Source organism: Cataglyphis hispanica, chromosome 4 (assembly GCF_021464435.1).
Source record: "Cataglyphis hispanica isolate Lineage 1 chromosome 4, ULB_Chis1_1.0, whole genome shotgun sequence".
Lineage (NCBI taxonomy): Eukaryota > Metazoa > Arthropoda > Insecta > Hymenoptera > Formicidae > Cataglyphis > Cataglyphis hispanica.
Genome location: NC_065957.1, coordinates 9640613 through 9666915, shown reverse-complemented (window position 1 = coordinate 9666915; position 26303 = coordinate 9640613). Strand labels below are relative to the sequence as shown.

Genomic DNA, 26303 nt, shown 5'->3' with positions numbered 1-26303 from the left:
CATTGACCAGCGTAGTGAGGCATTTCCTGATATCTCGCGAATTCCCGACGTCGCCGCGAGACGTCTTCGTTTGACAGATTGTCGATGTGTGTATATGCGTACGTTCCACGTGAATTCTTTGTTTGGGCGCCGGTCATGCTTTTGACAAGTGTCGGGATTGCGTGGTGCTAGCGCATATCTGTTGCATGGTAAGTGCGATTTTGATCGAGAATGTCGGAAGCGCGACTGATAAACGGGCCGCTGGACCTCGCGTCTCGCGTATGTAGAATTCGAATTATCAAACGTTGGGATATAACCGTGCATATACATGTATCCTCTCGCTGCTGCGTTCACGCACTTTTCCGTACGTTGACACTTTGAAGAGTCTGGGCAACGTTTGTTTGCGTTTTTTTCGATTTCACCTCGCGGAAGTACCGGTCACGATGTGAACAATAATTACTCGGTAATCGACACGTGAGTTGAATTATAGGCGGTAGGAAGCGAGTTGTAGAACGAGGAAAAAATTCCGGTGTGCTATATTTAGAAATTCGTTTGCGTCCGTTGTCATCTTGGATATAGATTGAATGTAGGCAAGATAAACCAAAATATAGAGAAATACAATAATATGTAATCTTTTGTGTTTTTTTTATAATATAAAAGTTTTAAATTAGTATATATTATGTGCAACAAGTATTACATCTAATTTTATGTTTAGAACATGCAATGAGATATTTAATTTCTAATTATGATTTCTTGTTATACATAAAAATAATATTTTTACTGTTGCTAGGGAGGCCCTCCTGTGATGGCAGGGAAGGATGGGAAGTTAGAATCAAAAAGTGGAGATGTTATTCGTCAAGGATTTATGATAAAACGTTCCCAAAACAAGAAACGTTTCACTCCAGTCAATTACAAGCAACGATGGTTTGTGCTGACAAAACACTATCTCATTTACTACGATGGAGATGGTGAGGTGAGTAGCTTTGAAATTTATAATATCTAAATATATTTTAATATCTAAATATATTATTTTCTATAGTAAGATCAAAACATGTGTGACACAATCAATTCACAATCAATTTAGTCCTTATTTACATTATGCTAATTGTATGGCAGCAATAGCTAATTCAATTTTAATTAACTTATCTTTTCAACAATATTTTATTACCCTTATAAAATTATTTTTTTATATTGAAGAATTGCTACTGCTATAAAGGAAAACTGTTTACAAAACTGTAACAATTAATAATTGCATTTTAACAAAATCTTGAATCATAAATGTAAATTATACAGACAATAATTAAATACAAAGAATAATTAAAATATATTTGCAACATTATCAGTTATTATGTGTAATTATATTATTGCATTCAATTATTATTTGTAATTATATCATATATGTATATATGGAGAAACAATTATTTCCTTACTAAACATTAAAAACATCTATTTCAAAATTTTTTTTTTGCAATTATTAATTTATTATTATTAATTTTTTTTTTAAATTATAAAAATAATTTTAAATTGTAAAAAAATTGAGATATAAAGAGATCTACCATATTTTATAAATCTTTTAATTAGATTTTAAACTTACGTTAATTATGTGCTAATTAACTATTATTAATTTAGACAATTGTGTTCGCTATCCCAATAGATTTTATCAGAGAATAGCGGCTCGAGCATTAATCCCGTTTTTGTTGCAATGGTCTTCAATCCCAGCAACGAGCAGAGTGATAATCGGTAACTATCGGTTCGGTAACTGCGTGCGGTCGCGACTACTACCAATAGCTGCCTCCGTAGCTAAGCGAGCTGTTAGGTAGGACCGGGCTGCTTTCGACGGAGGGTTGGCAGATAACATGCACCATGATATCGTGTGTAAAATTAGTGGCGCAGGCGCCCCGCGTGAATTCTCTATCCTACCTCCACCTCCTACTCTTTATTCTATCTTCCGCTCCGTCGTTGGGTTCCTGATACCGTTTGCTTGCTCAGTCAGTGGCCGTCGTTCGAGGTCGATCTCGACGAAACGCAACGAATTTGATTACGTTGATTCTTCCAGTTTTGTTTGATACCCGATACCATTCCTTGAGTTGACGATTCCTTGGACGAGTCTATAACGTTTTAATCTCTGTCGTCGAAGGCGACGTGTGCGGAAGAACAAGACGCGCGCCTTGGTCCTTGGCGGTAACGGTCGTCCTCTAGTCCTGATCTGATATACTTTATCCAGCTTTCATCTTTCGCGATATCGAACTACAGTATATCTGTCGATTCTCGGCACTGTAGAACATCTCGGATAGACACGAGATCAATTTCGATCTTTTTATTCATTAAACCTTCCTTTCGAGAAGATCGTCCGTTTCTGAACGTTTGCCCGTTCATTGTACCGATATCGGGTCGAGACGACAACGGGCTCCACGTGCGGATTTCCCGATAGACCGATTAGGTCGGTTTCGTTTTGTCTACCACGTGAGATCCAGCGTACAAAGTGGAGGTAAAGAAAGTTTCCATCAAATTTGGATATTTTTCTCTCTTTTGTTTTTGTTTGATTAAATTCCCACGTCGTCGGATGGAAAATCCATGTTGCGCGCGAACCCGCTTATCATGAATTCTGCTACGAATCCTCCCCGGGGAGAATCGCTCGATGCCATCCGCGCTCGTAAATTACTTTTTCACGTCTCAAGTGTAGCTATATCATATCTCGAAATTCGGAGATTGGTCTATATTGTAATATGTGAATATTTTATTGCAATTTGATTTCGTCGTTAGAAATTATCCGATCTTTAAAATCGTATTAGCTGCATGAAATCCTGACAACAAACATATCGAGATTATTCCAATGTTGAGACATCTGTAATTTTTTTTATTTAATTCCGGGATTATTTATTATATAAATCTATATATAGTACTCTAAATATACAAAAAAATCATAGACAATTTTAATATAAAACAATTTATTTTTTTATACTTTTTATATTCTCTCTCTCTCTTTTTCTATATATTCTATATATATCTAAAATTCATTTTAAAAATTATATTTAATTAATATTTTTATATTTTTATTATATATTTTTAAAATTAATTTTAATATATATATATATTAAAGGATTTTATGTATTCCTATCAAACATTTTCTTTTTCTCCCGTTTTTATTATTAAATTTGTGAATGAAATGTAAGCTAAATTTATTTAATAACTATTATTAAATATGTATAGAAATATATGTATATGCCGTTCTTAAGACAAAATATATATTTCTGTATATTTTGTTATATTTTACCTACAACTATATTTAGAGTTATTGGTAACAGATCCAGATCGAGAGATTGTCCGACATGATAAATTTTTAATATATTAACTATTAAATTCTAATAACAGAAATCGTTGTTGGTTACAGCGCCGTAAGGAACGCGGACGTATCGCCGTGGAGAGCGTCCACGTGGTGGAAACGGCTAGCCTTGGAAGTGGTAGCACCGGAAGTGGCGGCGGCAATGTTGGCGATGCGTCGGGTGGCGGCGACGCGAGCAGCGGAGGCGGTGGAATACCATCCGGACTACCCTTCCAGGTGGGATATCGAGAAGCTGGCCAAGAATATACGCTCTATCTACTCGCCGCTCGTGAACAGGATCGCGCCGAATGGATACGTGCCATACGCGCTGGTAAGTCTTTTTTTATTCTTTTCTTTTTTTTCATTTTACTGTTTTTTTGTTTTTTTTTTCATTGTACTGTTTTTTTTTTCTCCGTCACATTAATATTCATTGCCGGCTCATACAAATATTGCGCTCGTATAAGCTTCTTACGACATAGAAAATGCATATTATCTTTGTTATTTGTGATATTTATTTTGATATCTTATGATATACGTTGAACGCATTAACATTCATAATCCTTTCGGTCTCAAGCTTTGCAGATGAAAAGAAATCTCATATCATATATTTTATAAATAAAAGTATAAATTCGAAGATAAGATGATTTTTATAATAAATTATAAAAACCGCATCATATCCACATAGCAAACATAGCATAGTACATGTGTGTCATGCATATAAGTTTTAAGTATTATTTTTTTTTTTTAATGTACATATATAATTACGATAAAATTTATATTTTTCATGACTGAAAGAGGGTTGAATCATTATTATATTTTGTGGGATAAATTCTAGAATATTTTTGCGCGTTCATATAAAAAAGGAATGCGATCTATCACTTTAGAAATGCCATGAACATCATCATACTTAAGAAACGAAAACTAGTGAGATACTTGTTTGTAGTGTGCAGTGAGAATTCTGGCTTGAGCGGGCGTTACCACGCCGGTCTCTGGAGCGGGAAACGTTGGTCCTGCTGCCGATTATCGACACGTTCCGCCGAAGGCTGCGACACTTGCAGTTCCTGGTCCGCGAAATCTGCATCGAACGTCACGAATCCGTCCTCAACGACTACGTCGGTCGCGACAACTGTGCCTGGCAGTACCATTAACAACACCATTTCGACGACCACCGTCACATCTGATCATCGTGCACAGTTAACGAACGCCGAGGCGAATAATAACCCGATCATCCAAACCCAGGCCCGCTCAACGATCGGTTCGTACCTTATATTTATTGCATGCTTTTGCCTTTACAAAGCCCACTGGGATTTTAATTGGTTCACTGGCGAATCGATATGCTTGTCATTTTAATATCAACGTAAAAATTCCGTTATTATCGTGCTGGTTATTAGCTAGGATTCGTTAATTGATACAATCGATAGGAAGAATCAAACGCTATCCGGAGGAGCGTTATTTATTTGCATTGGCTTTTTAAATGCCGATATATCATTCAATTTTATCACACATAAAATACGCTTGTCGAAATATCGTATTTCATGTCGAAACATAAGCTAATTATATGATTCAATTGTATATACTATATATAATATCAGAAATGGCAATATTATATATGCAATATATGAATATTCGTTATCGCGGAAAAAAATTGTTCAAACATATTAAAATAATAAACGTAAAACAAACGCGCGATCAGTAATGCGTATGATCAGCAGCATATAATTAACTAATTGTCGCTTTATCTCTCGTTAAATATTTAGTGATACGCGCAATAACGAGTATCTCTCGTTTCAAAATTGACCGACATTTTGTTTGTTGGCGCTCTAGTCTATATTGCCACGGAGCGACATTATCTATCGGAATTTATCGGAATAAGTGGTGGATTCTTCTGTCCTGGAGAAAATCTCGTTTTTCTCGTACGATTGTCGAGCTAATATGGCGCCCGCAAGAGGATTGTCTCCGAGAAACTGATTTTCTGCGAATCTGGATTTCTTACGTCTTGTCTAACGATGCAGAATCTCTTGTAACTCGAAAAAGCGTTTTATGTGCATCTTCAAAGTTGGAATTGTTTCAAGGTTCGCGATCTCCAAAAAAACATATATCGCAAATCTTTGTACAGCTTTCATTGCATTTGCACTTTTAATGAAAAAAAAAAGATAAAAAACTGTATTTGTAGAGAGCGATGTCATCTCGGTAGTAGGAAAATTTCTTGTTATTCGATTAAAATAATTCGATAATAAGCGTGACTGATAAATTGCACATAAGCATGTACGTCTATATGTATGCGTATGTTTCCGTTTCTGAAATCTTCATCGTGAACGAGACAGTCGAAAAACGATGAAACATGAGTTTCATGAAAAGGAGCACTATCCGCGAATTGGCGTAATGTCAAAGTCTCTGGCGTCTGCCACGAAAACTTTTCTCTTAGATAACAGGAAGCGTGACATTTTTGTGTACCGTTGAAACGCTCTGACTCTTCGAATTGCAACGTCGAAACTCATCGAAAATCGACGCGACGCGTCGTTAAATCGCTTCGGTCAAGCGTCATTCCTCCCCAATAAACCGAGTGTCCCAGTTCCTTTATCGCTCGAGGCAAGACAGGCCTTTCGATTTCGCCAAACGAGACGGTGCTCCCAATATCGCGAATCGGTAATTGAAATTTCGTATCATCGCGATTTCGTAACGACGAATTTCGCGTTTTCATTCGACGCGGGAAATGGCAGACGAGATTCCCGATCTTTTCGTTTGTCGTAAATCTATCTGATTATCGCGAAACGTTCATTACTTATTAGATCAAAAGACGAGCTTAAGGAAATAGAGAAATTGTCACCGGTAAAGTACGTAATACGACAGTTACAAAGAGGGACGCTGCGAAAGATATACACTAGAACTCAATTCTCGACGCGTCGTACTTTAAATTCAGATGTATCTCTCTTATCTGCAAATATTATCTCTTCTCATTCGCAAATATCCAAAAGCGTGATATTCTATCCCGGAACGGTATGACGCAGATGATGGTTTTTACCAAGAAAATCTTATTATTAGATAGCCTTTTTTATTAAAAATCGATACGTTTGCCATCATGAGCGATCGTGTAAAATAAGTGCCCACATGTATTTTTTTTTTTAACAACACGTTACTGTTAACGGTAAATTAACGCGAAATGCAGTTTGAGTTATTAGCTGGTTTTTGCGTATTATCATTCTTTTCATTATATTTTTGACAGTAACTTTTTCTAAAAGTTTATCTTTCTCGAATGTGTCGGTCCATCATACATTTGTGTTATCCAGAAGCGGAATATATTGGTGGCGAACCGCACGAAACTTATGATAGTCTTCGCGAAGAGTTCCTTGAACTAAGCTGACCTACTTAATAGTAAAATTGAATTTGAGATATTTTAATCGCAAATCTAAGTATTGAAACGACGCTCGATGTGCTTCTGAGGCGCGCATAATAAAAATATAAATTTAATTCAGGAGATTAATCGAATTTGGTGAGATGCATTGAAGCGAGATGTCGGCGAGAGAATTGATTTCATTATTTAACTTATTTACTTAAAGAAGAGCATCTTCTCCTATCATTTATCGTCCATTGTCGAATATTTGATGTGTTGTTATCGTTTTTCAGCTTTTCCGATAGTTCTCTTCAAAACTTGATGGTGTTACGTAACGACCATTATCCGGTTAGCAATTATCCCAACTTGGTCAAAGTAATCGCTTAGGGCGTTTCTCGTTATAGAGATTGCCCGAAATTAAGTTCTAATATTATGACACTCCGATTAAGTAACGTAATATTATTTTCCATTGATCTCGAATCGACGTGATTTACAAAAAAAATCTCGCGCCTCCCCGAGTTTATCAATCGCGATGTAGTGCCGGTCTGTGCATTGTTTTCACAGGAGATAGGCTTGCATTTATGCATGCAATATTCGACTCTCTGATGCTTGAAGGGCGATAGGGCGCAATTTAACTCGAGACCTCATCTTAATTTATGACATTGTATCTTTTACGTAAGACTGCGTCATGTTCATTGAAAATCTCGCAAATTCAAGATAAATAATCGCGTGTTACATGAAGTTGGAAAAGCAAGATCCCCGAGAGTTGAAATGTGAATAGTTTCGAATGCGTCTCTGTATAAATTACACTTGGTCGTTACTCGTTTACGGCTTTGAGTATCGGGCTTTGACTCTCGCGCTTTTCTCCCTCGTCGTTCGCGCGCGCGGATCTTCAACTTTCATCCGGGTCCTGCCGCTTTAACTCGCTCGCCGCTATATCAGACGTGACACGACTCCATTATATGAACGTCGAGTAGGTCGAGCACGCAATTAACAAGTTCGCTCGACTACGGGAACGGAGGCGCTACAGTTAAGCAAATGAGAGCTAAATCTTAACTATCTCCGGATACAAGGCGCATCGCGAAACAGCGGTCCTCTTTTTTTTTTTTTTTTCTCAAGCATCCTTGACTCATCGTCAAGGGTGCGTTTTTCTTTTGAGTCCGACATGATATTTTTTTTTCTTTTTTTTTGCTTTTGCACTGAAGTGTGAATCTCAGCGAGTATATTACATCCCGAATTGTTAATGTCGCGCCAATTGCGCGCTCCGTCGAGTAGCGAATGTCGATCGATTATATCGAGTCAATTGATTATTTTTACATCAAAGTAATTTGCAGCCGTTTTCGTTTTCCGTTTTGCTTTTCCAAGCGATTGCTTTTCACGGCGCGACATTCGCGGGATATATCCGAGAAGGTGGAGATGTATCTATCGGGACAATCTGCACGCTGGAGCGTGCCGTAAAATAAAAGCCGGACGAGCAAAGCTCACAGAGGACTACGCCGTACGGCGGATAATCAATAAATTGTAGTGAGAGATATTTGATTAAATAACCGATAGAGCACAACCGGCTCGAGAGCCCCCGAGTTGGCTCGATCGGGGAAATGCGAGGAATTGTGGGAAGGGAAAAAAGACAAAAAAAAAAAAAAAATAAAGAAAAGAAATGAATAGAGAGACGGATTGATGTGGCGCAGCGACGGCGAGACTAACGTAACGTTGCTCGAGAAAGTCCCAAAGCTACCTCCCGACCGAACTTCTCAGTCAGTGTAACTGCTCGCATCGCGACGTTTCCTTCTTATTGCGAATCTCGTTCGGGACTATTAAATCCGCAGCCCTGAATGAATCTTCAAGAGGACCTTTCAGTATCGCTGGGAAAGATCTTTCTATTTTGATTCTCGGAGATGCGAATGTCGTTTGGAGGCTGATTACGAGAGACGTCGCGATGGCTGATCTGACGGTAATAAACGCTAATCGATTAAGAACATTCTTTCAAAGGATTATCGAGTGATCCCGATCGAAACGAATGACTTCGAACTCTCTCGATATGCCATTATCCTTTTTTGGTGCGAGTGAGTGCTCCAAGGTTTTTTTTTCCAAATATTTTATCATCGCGTTTGCGAAGAATATTATACTCACATATGCTTCGGATTTGATAGAGCGCGTTTTTACTAGAAGCTATTAATACAATTTTGGCACTTCAATTTTAATGACAATTCAAATCGTTTCTCGTTGAAAGTTTCAACTTCGACTTCTGTCCTATTGTTATATATTTATTGTCTCTCCATTCTCGCGCACATGTATATAAAGTATCTGGCAGACACAACGTGCAGATACAAGTTAAATTATTAAGAGCACAGTTGATTCACGTGTGCGACTATAAATACAGATCGTCAATCATTTATGAGTCTCATTGCGATCATTATTGCAATGCCACTTTTTTTTATTATATTAAATTTAAGCGCCTAAAAATATGGCGCTTTAAAGTTTTTATCAATTTTATTCGCGTTTCGTAAATAGAATTATAACATGTTTTAACGCGGAGATAGCAGGTTCTGGTTTCTACCGCTACTTTATACCAGTATCGTATCGTCACAAAAATGCCTGTAGCTGTGATCTCTCTTGCTGTTAAATTGTGCGTTTGGTCAGTGAGGCGTGCCACGTTAGCTAGTAGCTATCGATTTAGCTACCGGCTAAACTATTTTTCTATTACACTATTTTTTACGTTCTTCTCTAAAAATTACTTTTCTTCATTATTTTATTTATTTTTTGGAAATTTTATTAGATTATGTGTTATATTAGAAGAATATGTTTTTGCTGCTATTATCATCTTTGCATAAATTTTCAGAATATTATAAAAAAAAGATATCCCGATGAAGTTGTTTTATATACTAAATAGCGTAAAAAATCATAGAGAATTGACAAACAAGTAATTTAGTGAAAAAAGATAGTATTCAAAAAAATTTATCAAAGATCGAGAAATCTAATATTTATAAATCAAAAACACAATGCTAATAATTCCACTAAAATACAATCTTTACAATATGATCATCTGTACAACATAACAGATTTATCAGATTTATCTTAGATATAATCTTGCACATTTGTAAGGATATATGAAGAGATAAGATAATAAGTGATTTGAGTTGCGAAAATTATTGGCTATTTCGTTACGTAATTGTCGTTCCGTTGTGCGATCATGCGCAATCATTTTGTTAAACTTTTTCAGCGTGCGATATTACATTACGACATATCAATTTATTGTTTTTCTCACTTCGCCGAGATCAGTAGATGATTGATAATCTTAATCTTCGCTCGTGACCCAGGTCATCAGTATCTTACCGAAGGAGTGCAAAAGACAGGCACTATTTAGTTGTGGCATTACTTCGCGAAACTATCAAGTAACAACATTTAATAATGTTCAAGTATCTTGCAATAGTTTTTATTCTTTGGTGTCTAACGCAACGATATGCATTTGCTCAAATTGACACGACTCAGATTCCATTAAAATCGTTAAAAACAAATAATCCCAATTGTAGTGAAATTGCAGGTAAATAACACAATTTTATCTAATAATATATTCCATTTCACTTAAAATGAAAATAAACATTCTAATTTTATACGATTTTTTTACTTAATGTCTCAATATCTTTTTTTTTTCAATATTTTATCGTATATATAATTATTTAAAGAAGGAAAAAGAGAAAGATCGCTACTGGAAAACTTTTTTTCGATAAATATTGAAAATTAAATTATCAATTATTACGAGAAATAGTGGACTCCCCGTGATTCACTCGTTTTTTTAGTGATTACATAAGTGAAGAAATATAATTTGAAGTTTAGAAAAACGTAAAATATTTAATATGTGTTTCGAAAAATTAAAACGTCTCTTAATTCTTCTATCAGAGGAGTTCAATAAGAAGCACGTGGTTGTTATGAACGGACACAATAACTATCACGTGGGCCAGCAGGTATTTTATATATATAACGAACAACAATTGAAAGGATTATTACCGAGTAGTAAGGAAAGATTGAATGGTTATATGGTCACACCTGGCATAAATGCGCACAAGCTTCATCCACGCAAGCTCACCTGGAATAAGGCTCGCCAGGCTTGTATCCAAGAAGGAGGTAAAAAAAATACTACATAAATCGAACAAAACCATTAACAAAAAATCATTAACAGGCTGTTAGATCTTACGAGCACGTGTAATATTAATTTTTATAATTGGCTCAACGTTATACCATGAAAGTGATAAGGATGGATAACGATAGATCTCGAGCAAAATCTTTTATTATACTTTGTATGCCGTTAGGTCATTTGGCGATTATCAATTCGGATTCGGAGGAGAAGATTCTTTTGCGTATGTTGCAAGAGGGACAGATGGACGTGGCTTGGCTCGGGCTTCATGATTATTTTGAAGAGGGCGATTGGGTTACTGTTAAAGGCGAGGCGTTAGAAAATACTGGGTACACGAGGTGGACTACTAAATGGCCAAACGAACCAGATAACTATAAGGGTCAAAATTGCGCGGCTCTTATTGTGGAAGGTGGAATGGACGATAACTCTTGTAACAACTTGTTTTCCTTTTTCTGCGAGATTCCTCTGTAAAATTATATTGCGTTAGAGAGATCTGCTTGTGCGACAGATAATCACGCGCGTATATACATGCATTTATAATAGTACGTGTAAATAAATGAGCAATTCTCCATTTATTTCCTATAATGTTAAATCGAGGGGATTGAAAATTCTTATAGAGATTCATTTTTACGGATATCGATATCGTTAATATCGAAGTGTTTGTACGATGTCGCAAACTTGATTTCCTCCTCGCTTCCGCAAAGCGCGCGAGGACGGATTAAATTAATCGCAACGTGACACCGAACCGCAATTTCACTCAGTTCTCCGTTATTCCCTACCGATATTAAGGGATCCCATTGAAAGATCGACCTGCGTCTGGAGTGCAGCGATAGCATACAGTTAGATTAGCGAGGGTGTACCTATAGTTTGAACTGCGCGAGTAAGACCGACGAAAAGTGTCGCGATCGCAATATTGTACAGCCGTGAATACTATTCAGTTGGTTCGAATAGCGAGTAATCGAGTTTGCGAATAACGGTGATTGAGTTCTCTTCCGGTTTCATTGCGTGGATGAGAGATCGTTGGGTATGAAGGAGCTCCAATCGGGTGATCGTAAAATGAAGCTGCCTCTATTGAAATTTTGCTATGAATATATGATATACATATATCTGCGTATGAGAGATATATGAAAGATTAAAATATTAAACTTTTTCATTTTATATATATATATATATATATATATATAGTTTTATGTATATGTAACAATATATTATATATCATCCGCCTTCATCTCGGATGTTTTATTCAGCGCAAACGCTATGGAATATTATTGAATTTTCCTTGTGTTCTTATCATTCTGTCTTATTTTCGTTTGCTGAGACAATCCGCTTATTCCCGAGATGTATTCCGTAAAGACTAGCTTCTTCCTTTTCACAAAAAACAATGTTTCATAACGTCTACCATTAATAATAATAAATAAAGATTCGATATGTGACGGCGCATTGGCAAATGTGAATTCAATAAGAGAGAGATAGAAGTGGTAAAATGAGATTGAATGTAGTTGTAACTGCCAGTCTAATAACCTCTGACAGTATACATTGTGTTTTCATGCGAAACGGTTCGGCGGGAGAAGTATTTGATCACGGGATGTATAAACGAGAAGTAAAAAAAAGATCAACGAAACAGAATTGATTCTACTCGTATTTATTGCATCATGTAAAAAAATTATGTTAGAATTTGCGAAAAATAATCTTTTTATTATTAATTATGCGCGTTATAAATAGGAATAATTAAAGAAAAACGCACATCGAATTGCATCTTCGAGTTTACACAAAATTAACGAATTAATTATTAAGATACTAAGATGTCTGTCCAATAAAATATCCCAGACACCTGGGAGAGTAGCGCATAAATCTAAATGCATATTTGAATATTGGACTGTCAGAGATGTTCCTGGCGCACAATTGTGTCTCTCAATGGGGGATTCATCGGCGACCGCGAGAACCGCAAATGGAAAACGGTCGTAAAAAGCGCTTCGAGTTTAGCTGCTCTCCACGTATTGATTGGCAGCACATTGGCAAGAGCGATTCTTCCTTTATCTTGAACGTCATGTTGCTGTTCGATAGAAATTTCTAGCAGCTGAAATAATGTTTACTCAAATTTCTTATGCGTTTTCGCACCGATTTGCGAGTATCGTGAGGATTTTACCGAACCTAATTGGTGGATTTACGATATCGCATATTATCTCTTTTTTTTTTTTAATAGTTCGTTAGAGATTTTTTTATTAATTTATTAGAGATGTGAAACTTAGTCGGTCCGATTAGCTTTGAGATACATATCGTTCCACTCTCGCGTTTCTTTTCTTGCACAAAATACATAAATGTAACGAAAACTTTAATTAATGGCTGCATTATAAGACCTGTATAGATATATTTTTAACTTTTATATCTTTAATTTTTTTTTTATTTTAATTTTTTTTCAGCATTTGTTTAGAGTCTTGACTTAGAGATTGTTACTCAAAAGCTTTATATTTAATGTAAATAATTTTTTCTCCACAAACATTAAAACATATCAATTATCACAAAATACATCCGGTCTCTTTTTTAGACGAGATGTATTACTTAAATAAATAAGTATAATTTTTAAAAGGATAGAAATGTGAAATATTTTTTGTGTAAAAAAAAAAAGATATTAAAATGTCTATTAGTTATATAGCAAGCATAACCGGCAATTAATACAAATGACGACAATGCAGATATATACTCAATCCGGCAAATATATAGTCAACCCGTACGCGATTATTATTGCATAACAAAAAAAAATTGGAAAACATCTTTGTCAGATTGAATGTACATGTGCTTTATCTTCGTAGATTTACGTGGAACAAGATTTATCGGGTTTGCAGGAAAGAGATAAAGAGAATGATTCATGTGAAGTATTATATATATAATCGAATATTCATATTCTAACCGACACATACGCATTTGTATATTAACTTCATATTATAAGCTGTCTGCAACAATTAATGGATTGATTACATACCGATATACGTATAATAATTACGTAATAATGCAAATATCAAACAAAAGATTTCCTATTTTGCATGATTACTTGCCGATTATTAATTCCAATTCTGAATTAAAAGAGAGAAACATAAAAGACGGTTTGAACTTTACGATTTTTATGAAGAGATATACATTCTTTAGCATAGACATAATAGGATACGTCGAATAGACGACTGGATGCCTAACAAATTTGATAATGCTAGTGATGAAAAATCGCATGATTTTCATAGAAAGAGAAATAAACAATCTGCAATATTATTTTTAACATTCTTTTTCATTTCTTTTATTCTTTAGACTTGTCAAATTGTTAAAAAGAGAGAGAGAGAAAGATTTATCAGATAATCTTTTCATGTATATTCACACATTTAAAATCGCACGTACAATATAAATATACGAGTAAAGTTATTCTTCCTCTGGTGCGTTTTTCGATTAGATTTAATTTTTAAATGAAAAATAATTTTTTTTTTTTTTTAGGAATTCTTTCTTTTATAAGTATATCTGTGTCGTTAATACGGATATGATAATATAGGAAGCATGTTTTCCCTCCCGTTTTCGCAAAAGCGTCGAAGTTTAAACCGCTTTGCGGGAATCCGCTTGTGCAAAACGCAGCGTGTACATAGAGACAGGATCGACCGAAATTCAAGTAAAGATCACATATCACGGCTGATATCCCGGGGTGATCCGATGAGATTCGATGAAATCGACTCGGCTAGAAGTGAATGATGCATTATCGATATTGCTCACTATCAATCAAATTGCGATCCTTCGTCTTTGGACGAAGATACCCGTCTATCTGTTCCTCGCGTACGATTAAAAATCGTGAAAAAATTTCCGACGTGAATTGAAAATTATTTAAAATTAGCCTTCACTTATCTCGCGGTGGAATTACGCCCGTCCTGAAAACCCAGTTATGCATTCGGCCCGAGAGTGGTCGGAGAATCAGAAACCCACTTCCAGTTTCTCTCCCACGTTTTGATGGACCGGATTTCCCAGAAAATGCTTGCGACGCAGTGCAAGCAGACCCTGCCTACGACAGGCACTTCTTGTTTGACTCCCTATTTTCGCGATTCGGATCGTCATCGTCGTCGTCGGCGTATTATACCAGCTTCGCTTTTGTTGCAACAGCAGCAGCGGGAGGTCGGAATCGATGTCTACTCGGCGCGAGAAGAACTCGAAATGCATAATACGGTAGCTGCTGTATGGCAGCTGCGAAGATTTTCAGCGAATTTGCGCAGAGGCAAAATCGATATTCCTCGAGCGACGGTATTGAATTCGTGGATATATACAGACAGAGGATCTCTTAACGAACTGAAATCTCCCGGATTGTAAACTACGCGATTTCTCCGCTTTTATATTCGCGGATAATAATCGTTCCCGCGCGAGATATTTATTTTGTTCGCGTGAAGCGAGCTGGACCGAGTGATTTAAGATGCGCACGGGAATCTGCTTCGAAAAACGTCTCACCTCGAAAATGATCGCCACGTATATCCCTACGTACGATATTCCGTCATTCGTGCTCGGAAAATTCGAGGAGATCGCATCGAGTTCTCTCAAGTACACGGTGACGGAAGCCGAGGAAGCGGACTCGAAATCCGATTTAGCGCGAGTCTCGATAACGATATCACGCTTGCTATCGCATGGCCTCCATGCCTCTCGCTTCTCCCTTTTATCCTCTCTTTTTTTTTTTTGTTCTTCTCCTCCAACACTTTTCTAACATTTTATCGCGTATCTTTATCTTCATTAAAGTCGGCAAGTTTATTTATCCGCGTCGCCCTAAAATGCGCGCTTTATTTGTCTCGTACACGTTCCCTTGCCTGTCCCTGCTTCAAGTTGCTATTTCGTGGTAATCTTAGCTCACTTAATTGGACATCGCTGTGGATGAGTGGTACAGATAGGTGCTTGTCGCAAAGTGCTGAGTTTGCCGGTAAGCTGGTCTACAATGTCACAAGCCATTTTCCCGGGTCCTATAACTTCTACAACGATGCACCTCTCTCGGTGCCTGAGCGGAATCGACGAGAGAACCGATATCGATATTCGTCAATCTATTCCTCCGTGCGAATATTATTGTCGTTGCGATGAGAATGGATTTTCTTCTTTCAATTAAAAGATAGTACAAGGTGACTGAGGGATTTTATTAATTGAGAAGCAATTTTTTTTCGTTAGAATATTTTTTTTAGTTCTCAATGTCAATTACGCTCGGAATATAAAATTTTTTATTATTAGAATCTTTTCTATACACACACATATATATATATATATATATATATATATATATATATATATATAATTAATTTCCGCACGCGCGCGATTACACATATTAATTTCCGGACTGGTGAGAGAAAGGAACAAAATTCCACGTAACGTCTGCATCGCGCGTCACAGTGCGTGTCGAAGAGCCGTCTTAGTCTACGATCGGCGTGCATTAATCGGCGGCGAGGGAAGACTTCCGTGAGGGTGAAACTCCGAAGAAGGGGACGAAGCGAGACGACGACGACGACGATCCCTTTCGCGTTGGTGCTGCTGTTGCTCGTGCGAGCGACCAGTCGCGCGTTTAAGACCGACTCGAGCCGAGAATCCAGTCCGCGTCGAGCCAGCTGCTTGAACAGTTGCTCGTCGAAGTCGTCCTTGCTCAGTCCGTGCGCAGCCGAAAGTGCGTCTCGTGTCGTGTCGCCAGATGCTGATCGGATTAATTAACGGGAAACTATGATGGTGATTAGCGCGTTGAAGCAGGTCGCGAACGCCGCTAGCAATGCGGTCCACTCGGCCACCGGTAACGTTACCGGACACGCTCATAACAATTCCGGTGAGTTCGATTCGATTTCTTTTCCATTTTTGGAATCTAAACGCCACGATCTACCTTATTATACGGCGCGTATACGCCACGAACAGTCGATATTAATTTCGTTTCTCCTCTCTTTACGAGGCGAGGCTAATGGCCACAAAGTACGCGATATTTCTCAACGATAATTTCTACGATAAGTTAAAATTATCTGAATACTTTTAAAGCGACTGGATTCATTTTAATGGAACGAACGAGATATTAAAATTACAAGCTGCGATATAAACGGTACGTATCCTCAGAACATTCAACAGATATGTTTAAGGAGATGTAACGATAAACACACAGCAACAAATATCGCTTTAAAACAATTAAAGCTTGCGTTCTCTATTTGTAATGTAAAATAAACCGCACTATATACAAATGAAACAATCTAGTGCGTTTTCTCTTTCTTTTTCTCTTGATCTTAAATCTTGCTTTTTTTCTCTCACCATGGTTATTTTTTTAATTTTTTAATTTGGTTAGCGATCCAGGAAAGCATCCGCGCGTTGCATACACATTTGTACTCGCGAAGAAATATCGCTTGCGCAAAATGTAAAAGGTTACACGGAGGCGCGCGCGCGAGACCGACCTCTATAGGTTTCATAAGAACGGTACTACGGTAACTTTCCTGCCACGCCTAATGTCAAGATCGTAACGTCAATCGTATGTAGATCATTTCGCATCATCACAAGAATATATCTCTTGTATTTATTAAGTAAAAAGAAATCGCACCCACAAATTACAAGCTTTCCAGGAACCGTCAACTTAGCAGGCGGAATTACGCCTGAAAAATTATCACGTGACATCTTACAAAACAAACCATTTATAAGGAGAAGATTTTCTGTTATTTTCTCTAAAATGTCGATCATTTATAATAATATTAGCTGTTAAGAAAAAATATATTTGATAATTAATCTGTATGTGAAATCGAGTCAAAGACTCCTTTTTTATCGTTATTTATTTAATTTTAATTTTTATTATTTTCCACCTATCAAAAGTCGATTAAGAGCGTAGTTAGACAAATGCCAATTACTCTCGCACATATTTGCTGTGCGAGGCGTAATGTGTCCATTATAGGTGACATTCACCGGCCGCATAGACGTCGATGCGTTGAGTGCTGATGGTAACTGTGTATAGTGTGTACTAGTACATTAATGTTTCTCTCCAAACGAAGAGAATACTCGAGACAAGAATACACAGATAAATCTCAATGATTTTTAAAGAACATATAATCAAATATTATGAGGCAAAAATCAACGACGTGTATCTTTTGTATGATTGTTTTTTTTTTTCTTTTTTATTTCACATGCCGATTGCAAATAAAAGAAGTAATTAATCGCAATTATATTACTAGCGTACGTGCTTGTTTGTGCGACAATGCACTGCAGTCTATTATCGCCTTCCTCTATTGAGATAATAAATGTCATCCAAGGTTGATTGAGAAAAGAAATAGGATATAAAAGCGTGACTAATGTCGTGTCAAGTAACGCCACATGCGTTTTTCACCTTTTGGATAAAATTTATCAGCCTTTGTCATTAGCATCGTATTGACAATCTCGATTCAGTTTGTCACTAACCGCCGACCGACCGACCGCGGATCGAGAAACCGAGTGAGTGGGATGTACATCGTTCGATGACCTCGCGAGCGAGAGGCGAATCGCTCTTCTGGATGTTTTCACCAATACCTTAGAAAGTTTCTCGACATCGCTCGCCGTAAAAGACGTGCGTAGCCTTGAAAATCGCTCGCGCGTCACCATACATATTCTCATCTGTCTCATCTGTCAAACTCAATCAAACGGAGTACTCACCTCGGATATTTCGCTCGCAATTCGACATGCCCGAAAAATCGCACGCGAGAAATTCCTTCGAAATTGGCGCTGATTTCGCGGAATCTCTGGATTCTTTGAATTTACGAACAAAACCTTGAGTTTGGCATGTATATTTTATGAGTTTTCTTGCCTCCTCTCTTCTCCCTCGGGGAAAATAAATATCGTTCTGGATATATTATAATATTAATAAATACAAAGCATATATCTACATTCATAAATATTTTACACAATAGCGTATATGTGATATAATATGTAATGAGAACATTTTTCGCATGTATTTAAAAAAATATTATTTTGGGAAAGCGATAAAAAAAATATTACTCGAATTATTTTATGTCCCAGGATGCTCGACGTTCTTATACAACTCGCATGATATTTTTCTATCGTTTCACTCCACTTTCCGCGATCGCCTCACTGTCCTGGGTGCTCACTGGACTATTACGTACTTTCTACTGCTCGTTACAGATAATAAGTGGCGAACAACAACCTGCCATCCGCAATACAAGCGATTCGTTAAAGTGGATTTGCAATTATAAGGGCCGCGGTTAACGCGAGATATTTAATCATGCGAATTTTAATTAAAGCGTCAACTCAAGCGATCAGAAAAAAAATGATTTTAAAATCCAGCATAGATAAAGACACTCTCTATTTCTCTGTTGCTCTTTTCTCTAGAGGAAAAAAAGCAAGTGAATACACAGAATTCACCTCTGTCATTGTAATCCATGAATTTAAAGTCTTCGTCTATCATCAACTTTGACATCTGATCCCTTCCGAGAATGCAACCGCGGCTATTTCTCATCTCGTTAGCAGCGATATCAATGTCAAAAGTCGCTTTTCGCTATCTAATCGCCTGGGACGGAGTAGAAAACTGTAAAGCTCGACGGTTTGGTTTGCAGTTGCTGCATTCGTGTTGAACTAAATCTGTTTGATCATGTGGCGATTTCTTCTGCTTTTCTCCCAAATCATCCTGATACTCTCAGCGAGAGTCTCGTCTGAGAAAAAGGAACCGACTTGCCGGCTCATGGAAGCTTACAACATTTGTTATTACAAAGGAGTGCTCGTCGAGGTTACGCAGCATCGTTTCGAGGATCGATTGGACCTGTACGACTTGGATCTTTTGGCGATTCGCGAAGACGCCTTCAAGAATGTGACAGCGACGCACTTGTATCTGAATCAAAACAACCGAATATCCGTGTTAAAGAGAGGATCTTTTCGTGGTCTGCCAAAGTTGGAGCGTCTCCATTTAGACGATAATGTGGTGTCGTTGTCGGAGCATTTGTTCGCGGAATTGGGACACTTGCAATCGCTATCGTTGGTCTTTAACAGGATCAATTCGATACCGAGGGACTCGTTTGCCGGTCTGTCGAACTTAATATGGTTGTACCTAGGTCACAACGACATCCCAGCGATCGAGGCGGAATCCTTCTCAAATCTGAATCCCGGACTGCTGTACCTGTGGCTTAACAACAATAAAATTGCCCGTATCGCCCCGGGTTCTTTTGCCGGGTTAACCGAATTGAATCGTCTCCATTTGGATCACAATCAGCTGGAGAGCTTGCCGAGCGGTGCCTTTCGAGGATTGGGCAAGTTGGAGGATCTCTACCTAAATAACAATCGGATAAGAAGCGTCTCCGAAGCGCTTCTCCATGACCTAGTCGGTCTGAAGAGACTTTATCTTCAACGGAACGAGATCAGCACCCTCGAGCCGGGAACGTTTCAGGGGTTGTTACAGCTGGAACAACTGCGATTGGATGGGAACAAACTGTCTCGCATTGCAATCGGTACTTTTACAGGTCTCTTCAAGTTGGAAGATCTCAATCTGTCCGATAATAACATCCACACGTTGGATAACGGCGCTTTCGCAGATGTCGTCGAATTGCGAAGCCTTTACTTCAGCGGCAACAACGTTACCGAAATCGATAAGAAGATCAGCGGACTCCCATCTGAAGTTACTGTCATATAAACGTTTTAAGGATTTGTTTGTATTTCGACATATAGAATCCTTCTGTCACATTGAGAAAGGAATTAGTTCTCGTTTCGTTTTCAGAATCGCAATCTTGTGTCATGTAGACAAAATATTAAGACGCAATTTTTATATTTGTGTTATATTGAAAAAATAAATCAAAGTTAACAAAATCCAGTTCAATTGTAAAATAGAGTAAGCGAGAGCGACGAATTTTTTACAGTAGCTTTTTGAAGCGTGTCTTATTGGAAATATATAAGAGGAAAAAAGAAACGAAAGTGTGTATGTTGTGTATTGTACCGAGACACATTCCTTCACCTAATAATATATATATATATATATATATATATATATATATATATATATATATATATATTGCATCATATATTTGAACCAATGCTAAGATTCAATATCGCGATGTCGCTATTTCAGACACGAGATTTACCTCATACGTCTCTCCCTTTCTTAAGATTCCTTTCTATTTATTGAATTTCCGCCGAGAGTCGGAATATTTTCGGAGATGCAAGGAGAGAGACTCCGTCGCCTCCGGCGGATTTTGTTACGCTCTTTTCACGTCGCGGGCCTTGTGTCCCGGCGAGATTTTCATTACCGAGATTTTCTTCTTGAGATTCTCCTGACGTCCCTCGGAAAAAGAATGAATCCTGGTGCGCGACATATGTATCTTATATGAAAAATTGTATTCGTAGAAATTTTGGTTTATGAAAAATTATTGTACGAAAATTGACAATGCTTTAAACGGAAAATCATTTGTTCAATCAATTTTATAGTTTCTATTTTCTCTGAGAATATAATTTGAAGAAGAAAATCTCTGTATGGAAAATTAAAGTAACATACCAACTCGCACTATATCGAGTTTTTCTCGCGGTAAGTTTCTCTCTCTCTCTCTCTCTCTCTCTCTCTCTCTCTTTTTTTTTTTTTTTTAATTTCACGTTCGGTCATATAGCTTTTTGTTTGTCGGAAAATTTTTCCCAAAGGGCAGAAAACCACTCGAGCCTGGCAAAAATACTCTGCAGATATTTCCCGCAAAAAAACTTTCAGGCGAAAATCTCTTTATCGCGCTGCCAGGATTGCCTCTAGTAATGAAACTTGACTTGATATGAAGGAGAACAGAGGTACTAGAGAAATGGACATTATTAAGAAAAAAAAAAAAGTATAGATAAAATACGAGATGTTGCGCGATGCGAGAGAAAGATTCATTGCTGTTTATTGAACGACAATATAAAACCACGAGAGCCGCTCTTAGAGAGATTATCTGTTGAATAATGCGTTGAGAATATCGGATCGTCTACGAAATTTGTGAATTGAAAGTCGAAAATATTAATTTCCATATTTTTCCACGCACTAAATTTCCAGATTTGCGTATACACGCGTGCGTGCGATTGTCGTGCGGATATAATGGAAGCAGTCGCGCACGCACGATACACGCGACGAGCGTGCACGTGCGAACGGTGTTGAAGAGATGCTGGGGAGAGGGGATGTAGAAGGTTTGAGGTCGCATTGATTTTGTCTAGACAGGGTGGAGACTGCTCTCTCTCTTTCTCGTGGTGTCGTCCTTTTCATCCATGGTTTGGTATGCTTGGTCGTTCCGGCGTGGTATACTTGTCAGTCGGGATGTTCCGTTCAGTTCTCGTCGATCGTTGCAAAGCGAAGAGGAAATGTCGCTCTGTCGGGTCCTTCATTCGGTGAAATTAAGGGACGATCGCGTTTAATAGAATAAAAAAAGCAATTTTTAAATCGCCACGTGCTGCGCGTGTGTACACTCTTATTAGATAAAATTATTAGAAATTTCTGTCTCATTGTATTTTAATAAATTCAATTGTCTGCAAAGACGGGCTATTATCAAATTATTCGCAAAATAATTTTACGTACAAACATCAAAAAATACTTAACTATTTCTTGTTTGTTTTCTTTTTTATAGGAACTCCTTCGACTCCGATAATGCCAGGCGGTACACCCGGTACACCATCCTCTAAAACAAAGGCAGGTTCACGTTTTGTTGAAATAAATATTGAAATTCTTGATATTTTATCTAGAATTAAATTTTTTTACAGGAAAAGATAATGTTGCGAGCGAAAGTTGTAGTAGCTCTGTATCCTTTCCGAGCTATCGAAGGCGGTGATTTGTCTCTTGAAAAGGTAAAAATTAAAAAAAAATACAATAATAAATATATTAAAAATGATATAAATTCTTATATATTTTATACATACATGTATATATCGTTATACTATTAAATAGAATATTTACTAACGATTTATCTGTTTCTGTAAACAATACAGGGTGCGGAATACGAAGTCTTGGACGATTCTCAGGAGCATTGGTGGAAAGTTAAGGACGAGAATGGGTATATGATTTTTTGTTCGAAGCAACTACACAAATATTTTACGAACTATTTTGCCAATATTTTTTCACGATCAACGACTTAATTTACAACAAAATTTATTCACATTTTTATCTCACACGTACACTTCACAGTGGCAGCAATTAGCCGGCTATCGTGAAAAATAATCAGTTACAGCATACATAAAGTTCTTGCAAACAGTAATCTTAGCGATAATAGTAATCTTCTCTGTTTTCTTGTATAGTCAGCGATAATTATTCATGATAGCCGGATTGTATGTGTTGTGTTTACTTACGCGGTAAAGTACGGCGTTAGCGAAGAACAGTTTGCACAAAGTCATTTAATTGCAGATCGATTGGCTATATTCCTAGCAATTACGTCAAAGAGAAAGAACTACTGGGATTGCAGAAATACGAGTGAGTTAATACATATATTTTTCTGCGAACCGCAGAATTTGATAGTCTGTCGAGTTCGATAAGGCTCTATTGCTACCTCCATTTTTCCCCAAGTTATCGAGCGACCAAGTTTCCTACCAAAACGCTTGTCGATAGAAGTTTCACAATAAATCGCAAGATGTTCGTATATGTTAAATATAAAAAAAAAATGACCGTTCCGCTTGCGCTGTCATAGATGGTATGTAGGTGATATGTCAAGACAACGTGCCGAATCGCTCTTGAAGCAGGAAGATAAGGAGGGTTGTTTCGTTGTTCGTAATTCCTCGACCAAAGGGCTGTACACCCTCTCCCTTTACACGAAAGTGTAAGTCAACTTAAATAACTATCAATTTATTAAAAATGGATTTTTCAAATAGATTTCATTGATCGTTTAATTATTTTCAATTTGAAATTGTTTTGCTCTTTTTATCTTTTTCTCTTAGGCTTTTCCTTATAGTCTAAGGCTTTAAGACTTCCCGTTTTGTTGCAGGCCACATCCTCACGTGAAACATTATCACATCAAACAAAATACTCGTGGTGAATTTTATCTATCGGAAAAACATTGCTGCGGCTCCATTCCCGACCTAGTGAATTATCATAGACACAATAGCGGCGGTCTGGCCAGTCGACTCAAGACTAGTCCTTGTGATCGCCCTGTACCACCAACCGCCGGCCTTAGTCACGGTTCGTAAAATTATTTTTTTAAATCTTTTCTCTCAAATGGTATAAAGTGAAACAGAGAAATGTAAAAAAAATAAAACCTCTCTCGGTTATTCGGTGCCACTTAACGGCGGCTTTTTGCAGACAAATGGGAGATCGACCCGGCGGAATTGCATTTGTTGGAGGAACTCGGATCCGGCCAATTTGGAGTCGTGCGGAGAGGTAAGTGGCGCGGCTCCATCGACGTTGCCGTGAAGATGATGAAAGAGGGAACCATGTCCGAGGACGATTTTATAGAAGAAGCTAAAGTAATGACGTAAGTTTCGACCCATTTCGCTTTACGTTGCACTGTAACTTTTGATGGACATACTTGAAATTGAATCTCTATAAATATATTTTATTACAATTTTATTTTCTATAAATTTAGTATTAAATATTGTATTTAATATTATATTAATATTATGATAGATTTCATATTTATTTCTTGTATGTAGAAAACTGCAACATCAAAACCTAGTCCAGCTGTATGGCGTTTGCAGTAAAGATAGACCGATATATATTGTCACGGAATACATGCGACATGGATCTCTTCTCAACTACCTCCGCCGTCACGAAACCTCCTTAGGTGCAAATGTTGGCCTCTTATTAGACATGTGTATACAGGTAATGCAAATTTTCCGTTCAGTAAATGATAGAACATGCCGACACATATAATTCAGAAATAATACAATAATCGAGATTTTTTTATGCCTTTTTTACAGGTTTGCAAAGGAATGGCATATTTAGAGAGGCATAACTACATACACAGAGATCTTGCTGCACGTAATTGTCTAGTGGGATCAGAAAACGTAGTAAAAGTTGCAGATTTTGGTTTAGCTAGGTAAGAATTATTTTATTATCGCATCTCTTCATATTTCAGAGAATTAAAAAAAAGAAATTTAACGAGATATATAAGTGAATTATGTGAAATTTATTATTAGCTACTCAAACAATTACTTCTAGGTACGTACTCGATGATCAGTATACCAGTAGTGGTGGCACCAAATTTCCCATTAAGTGGGCACCACCAGAAGTATTGAATTATACGCGCTTTAGTTCGAAATCAGATGTGTGGGCATACGGAGTACTTATGTGGGAAGTATTCACATGCGGAAAGATGCCTTACGGTCGTCTAAAGAATACGGAAGTTGTCGAGCGAGTACAGCGTGGAATTATTTTGGAACGACCTAAGGCATGTTTTAAAGAAGTATACGAGGTAAGTTATCGTTATTTTCTCGCGTTTTTGAAGTCATTTATCCATGACCCAACCTAAATTTACGAATTTATGAATTCGAATATCAGGTGATGCGCAAATGTTGGGCACACTGCCCGGAAGTGCGACCATCCTTCCGCGTTTTGAAGGAGCAGCTGATCAGTGTTTCCCAAGGGCTGGTCAACGATTGACTCAACCTTTTGCGGTGTATGCGCCTATCTTCGCCCTCCTGCCGCACAATCCGACCGACGACGAAGTCGTCACCGTCGTCGGAACGATCGTCCTCCGCCGGTCTACCGTCGTCGAATTTGTCGTATAATTCAGCAACGTTGCCGTCGTCACGTAAGATCCGCGCGCCGGCCTCTCCTCCGTCGCCTTCCATGATCGATTTCACTCGTCGTTTCTCGTCGATTACGTGCAAATCAAAAGGAGAGGGCTCTTCGTCGCCGAATACACCCGGGCATCAAGCTAGTCAACAAAAACCATCCTCGAGCTCGACTAACAACGTGTGCGACGTTTGCAGTTCCTACGGGCACCCGTGGATCGAAATATGCAAGGCGATACGAGCCACTAAAGGTAAATGAATGAACGTGTATGTACGCGCGTATGTATAATTGAGTTTACACTATTCTATATCGCGCTATTAGAGAACGACCGTAATACGGAGATGTGATTCTAAATCTTATTCCCCTTTTCCTTCTCCTTTCCGCCCGTAAACATAACGCTCATCTCCTTCGTCTATCTTCCCTTCTTATTCCCTTCTTATTCCCTTTCCATGCATCGTCGAACACTTCAAACAAATGTTCCAGATGCTACGACTTTATCCGACATTAGGATGCGTGATATTGTTGTGTGTGTTTCACATACTATTTTTCCCATATAATTTTTAGATTTTACTCTGTATCATCTCATAAATACATTTATAAATAGAACAATAGTATTTATTGATGGCCTTTTGCAACAAATGCAATATATACAACTTGTGATTCCGCCTAAAAATGTCATTTTTTTATTATCATTTTGACAAACAGTGACAGAACTTTGAGAATCAGAGATTGACTGTTTTTTGCTTAATAAATCGATTTAATAAATTAAGTTTGTCTACGTTTACATCACATATCACACTTGTAAGCAAAAAGAAAGAGGGACAGAGAGTGAAAGCCAAAAGAAAAAAAAGCGTTTTATTCTAACGAATTGATTGTGTACAATTCTTATATG

The 26303-nt window shown here is 37.6% G+C and overlaps 2 protein-coding genes across 5 annotated transcripts; both read left to right on the top strand.

Annotated features, from left to right (window-relative positions):
* The first annotated feature begins 31 nt into the window (after positions 1-31).
* Positions 32-26180, top strand: LOC126848784 (tyrosine-protein kinase Btk29A). 4 transcript variants are annotated; one of them, XM_050589975.1, is made up of 15 exons: positions 32-188; positions 770-952; positions 3371-3632; positions 4245-4556; positions 22320-22381; positions 22453-22536; positions 22678-22742; positions 23090-23155; positions 23370-23498; positions 23664-23857; positions 23978-24149; positions 24328-24496; positions 24595-24713; positions 24836-25088; positions 25175-26180. In XM_050589975.1, the coding sequence occupies exons 1-15, from the start codon at positions 186-188 to the stop codon at positions 25274-25276; spliced, it is 2175 nt and encodes a 724-aa protein (XP_050445932.1). In that variant the 5' UTR covers positions 32-185; the 3' UTR covers positions 25277-26180. The 4 variants fall into 4 exon arrangements, with proteins under 4 accessions (XP_050445932.1, XP_050445933.1, XP_050445935.1 ...); XM_050589976.1 differs by lacking the exon at positions 32-188 and adding an exon at positions 426-565; XM_050589978.1 differs by lacking the exons at positions 32-188; positions 770-952; positions 3371-3632; positions 4245-4556 and adding an exon at positions 8257-8583.
* Positions 9849-11339, top strand: LOC126848818 (hemolymph lipopolysaccharide-binding protein-like). Its single transcript, XM_050590048.1, has 3 exons — positions 9849-10173; positions 10530-10754; positions 10940-11339. The coding sequence occupies exons 1-3, from the start codon at positions 10041-10043 to the stop codon at positions 11233-11235; spliced, it is 654 nt and encodes a 217-aa protein (XP_050446005.1). The 5' UTR covers positions 9849-10040; the 3' UTR covers positions 11236-11339.
* Positions 26181-26303: the final 123 nt, after the last annotated feature.

Bases quoted from the DNA above. Each gene is read 5' to 3' on its own strand.
- LOC126848818 (XM_050590048.1), top strand. From the start codon at position 10,041: ATGTTCAAGTATCTTGCAATAGTTTTTATTCTTTGGTGTCTAACGCAA. The intron at 10,174-10,529 runs GTAAATAACACA...TTCTTCTATCAG, and splicing joins CAATTGTAGTGAAATTGCAG to AGGAGTTCAATAAGAAGCAC. The intron at 10,755-10,939 runs GTAAAAAAAATA...GTATGCCGTTAG, and splicing joins GGCTTGTATCCAAGAAGGAG to GTCATTTGGCGATTATCAAT.
- LOC126848784 (XM_050589975.1), top strand. The intron at 4,557-22,319 runs GTTCGTACCTTA...TCTTTTTTATAG, and splicing joins CCAGGCCCGCTCAACGATCG to GAACTCCTTCGACTCCGATA. The intron at 23,156-23,369 runs GTGAGTTAATAC...GCGCTGTCATAG, and splicing joins CTGGGATTGCAGAAATACGA to ATGGTATGTAGGTGATATGT.